Source organism: Trypanosoma equiperdum (genome assembly GCF_001457755.1).
Source record: "Trypanosoma equiperdum strain OVI genome assembly, contig: ctg_48, whole genome shotgun sequence".
Classification (NCBI taxonomy): Eukaryota; Euglenozoa; class Kinetoplastea; order Trypanosomatida; family Trypanosomatidae; genus Trypanosoma; species Trypanosoma equiperdum.
The window spans coordinates 1-2,909 of NW_027124409.1; the positions used below are offsets into that span (position 1 = coordinate 1).

Here is a 2,909-nt window from a genome sequence, read left to right on the forward strand (position 1 = left end):
AACGCTATTTTGGGCCATTTTATACGCTTTAAAATGTTGAGTTACAGTTTCTGTCTTACAATTATTCGAATTATCAATGTATGTTAATTATTTTTTATATCAAAGTTATTCATTCATCGCATTCGATGCCGCTAAAGCACTTCACAAACAAGCCCTTTTGTAATAACTGCTGCAAGGTAGTTACGTGTTATACTGCATTCTTTGTACTTGACGCTTATTGCTGAGTTAAACGATTTTAAGTGCATATATGGGTTTGCAGAAACTGATGCTAGTAACATATGAAGCCAAGCGCAACAGAGAGTATCATCATGCGTCCGCTATGCCACGCACCATTACCGCTTCGTGTAGTGCCTTCTGCGGACTCCCACCCATCTACAATGTCTGCGGCCACCGCCACTGCATCGCTTTGACCTGACCCCGAACTCACCCCCTGTGGCGACGGCCGCGTCACGTGCCCACGGTTGTGAGCTGTTACAAGTTGCGTTGAAACAACCCTTCCTCCTTTCCCACCTTCTCTGCGGTTGTTTTCCACGCCTTCTTGCTTTAAAACTCCCAATTTTTGTTCTTCTTGGCTCACTTTCTGTTCGCCGTAGTCAGATGCCTGGTGCACCGCCGACTCCAAGACTGGGAAGCCTTCAGATGGCTGCGAAGTTTCACTTCCCCTTCCGCTGCTATCTTGACGATCACCTGGTTTTACATTCACTTCAGAAGAGTGATTCTCAACATTGGAAGCCGGACGGTTAGTTCCACTGTCAGTGGTTGGACTCGATTCAGCACTCCCCTGTGTTTCTTTCGTTAAAGTGGTAACCGTGGCCGCATCTGGTGGGAGGCTGTTACGAGCTGAGGGAGTTGGAACGGACCGCTGGTTCACACCGTTCTGCCGTGCTGCGCCGATGCCCTGAGGCCAGCAGTGGTACTTATTGAATGTGTCCCAGTACCCCTCGCATCTCTGGCTCTCGCTTGTCGTTTGCATTGAAGCTTCCGATTTAATCAATAGCGCCAATAATATAAGCGCCAAAAACAGTGTTTGTATAAACATGAACATCGTTTTCTTTCAGGGATGGAGCTACACAAATTATACGAAACACTACTAAGAAACAAAAAAATGGTCAATACGTATAATATGATGTATGGTAAGCTATTATTATAAATTCAAAGTTAGAGTGAATATGAAAACTTAAATACCATAAGCCATTCCAATTACTTCTTCCCGTTAAAAAGCGTTTGAAACGCCACAAGGGTTTTTTATCGCTTCCAATACCTTTTCACCATATTTTTCTGATATGATTTAGCAACATTAATGCATTCAAGCGCTTCCCTCACCCGTAGTTCTTTTGATCACCCTCAGACGCCTCACATAATTCCTCATTTTCCATATTCTCTGATGGTCAGGGAAACAATAAACAAAATTAGCTCAGATAATATGTCTTTTGGTGGCTTCACTTTCCTACCATCAAATGAAAAAACATACATATATTTCTTTTAGTAATTTTTTTTGATACTTGATCTGACGTTATTGGTCCTTTTGTTAGCACTTCCATTATTATCTGTAGGCGGTTCCCCGCTTCTACAACACGTTTTGACATTACTGTAGTTTCGACGGTTTGCTGTATACATAACTATCCTTTCGCTTTCTTTACCCAAACGCTCATATCAAGTTTCCAAAATTAGGACGCCACACTTCGGTCCCATACTTCAATTGACTCAATTATAATCGTAGTAATGTTCAGGGTTTGTGTGCACGTAGTGCGGTTCGTTTAGCCTCTTTGCTTTTCCAGATTTCACAGCAACAACTTCAACGCCTCTATTTATTTCAACTTGAAATGGTCACGAATTTTATTCACTATTTATTTTCGTTTCTCTTCCTGTTGCTTTTCCTGTCCTCAACTTTCATTGCTCCCCATAGGTGTGAGTGGGTCATTTTCACAGCATTGAAGTTAACCACCTCAGTTAAATTCTCAAGTAGAAAAACACATTGCCTCTCCGTTCCTTCCATCTCGTTTTCTGGTTTTATGCACTAGTGTTTTTTTCTTCATTGACCTTAAAAATTAAAAATATGTGTATTAATGATGGAATGGCTTATAAAGCCACAAAAGAATATCCATAGAGACTGTGAAATTATTTTGGCGAAACTCCTTTGTTCTTCTGGTGGTCTTGTCATAGTTCCAGTGGTTTCTGCAGTACTGGTACTTGTAGTTGTTCGTGCATTTGGGTTTCCATTTTTTTGTGGTTCGTCTGATCCTTTGGCTGGTGAGTTTTCCCTCGTGCTTGGTTTTGTATTTGTGTTGGTGTCCGTGGTTGGTTTTGTGGTTGTAGTAGCGGCTGTGTCGGTGTCTGCGTTTGCATTTTTTCTCATTTCTTCGACCCTCTCCACCAGGTCTTCGAGTTCACTGAGCCATTTGATACCGATTGTACTTTCCTTGTCGGATCCTTCCGGATACATCACACAAATGCCATTGGTTTCTGACTCCTGTCCATCGCAGACACTCAACACCTTATCCTTGTTCCCTCCATAAGTGTAGTATCCATGCCCGCCCGAGCGTTTACGCTCTTTTATACCCGTCTCAAACGTTATTCGCATGCCTTGAAACTCAGTTCGTGTTGGTGGGACACCGCTGCGTCCACTTGCACACTTATTTTGTAGTTCGCTCCATGTATTTTTGTGGTTGGTTGAGCTTCCCCATGTTTGAGAGTTATATCGTTTGTTGTTTCCAGTGTAACAGAGGTCCCCGGGTGGTGACGTTCCGTCTCTTCCTTCACACAAACAAAGAAGATCTTTTACAAGTGTCACCCCTGCTAGGGCGACTCGTCCACCACTGTCCTGTCCGCAATCCAATTCTCTGTAAACTCCCCAATTCATTTTACTTACATCATCAACATTTGCCCCAAACAATATATCATTAACCTTT

General features: G+C 42.6%; 2 pseudogenes across 2 annotated transcripts in view; both read right to left on the reverse strand.

Annotated features, from left to right (window-relative positions):
• Positions 1 to 274: 274 nt before the first annotated feature.
• On the reverse strand, positions 275 to 1,045 carry TEOVI_000203800:pseudogene (annotated as a pseudogene). The gene has a single exon. A coding segment is annotated over exon 1 (771 nt).
• Positions 1,046 to 2,080: 1,035 nt separating this feature from the next.
• TEOVI_000203900:pseudogene overlaps positions 2,081 to 2,909 on the reverse strand; it is a 1,000-nt pseudogene continuing 171 nt past the window's right edge. The window contains 4 exon segments of the mRNA in view: positions 2,081 to 2,239; positions 2,241 to 2,273; positions 2,276 to 2,905; positions 2,907 to 2,909. The exon segment at positions 2,907 to 2,909 is cut by the window's right edge and continues 171 nt beyond it. Coding sequence covers positions 2,081 to 2,239; positions 2,241 to 2,273; positions 2,276 to 2,905; positions 2,907 to 2,909 — 825 coding nt within the window.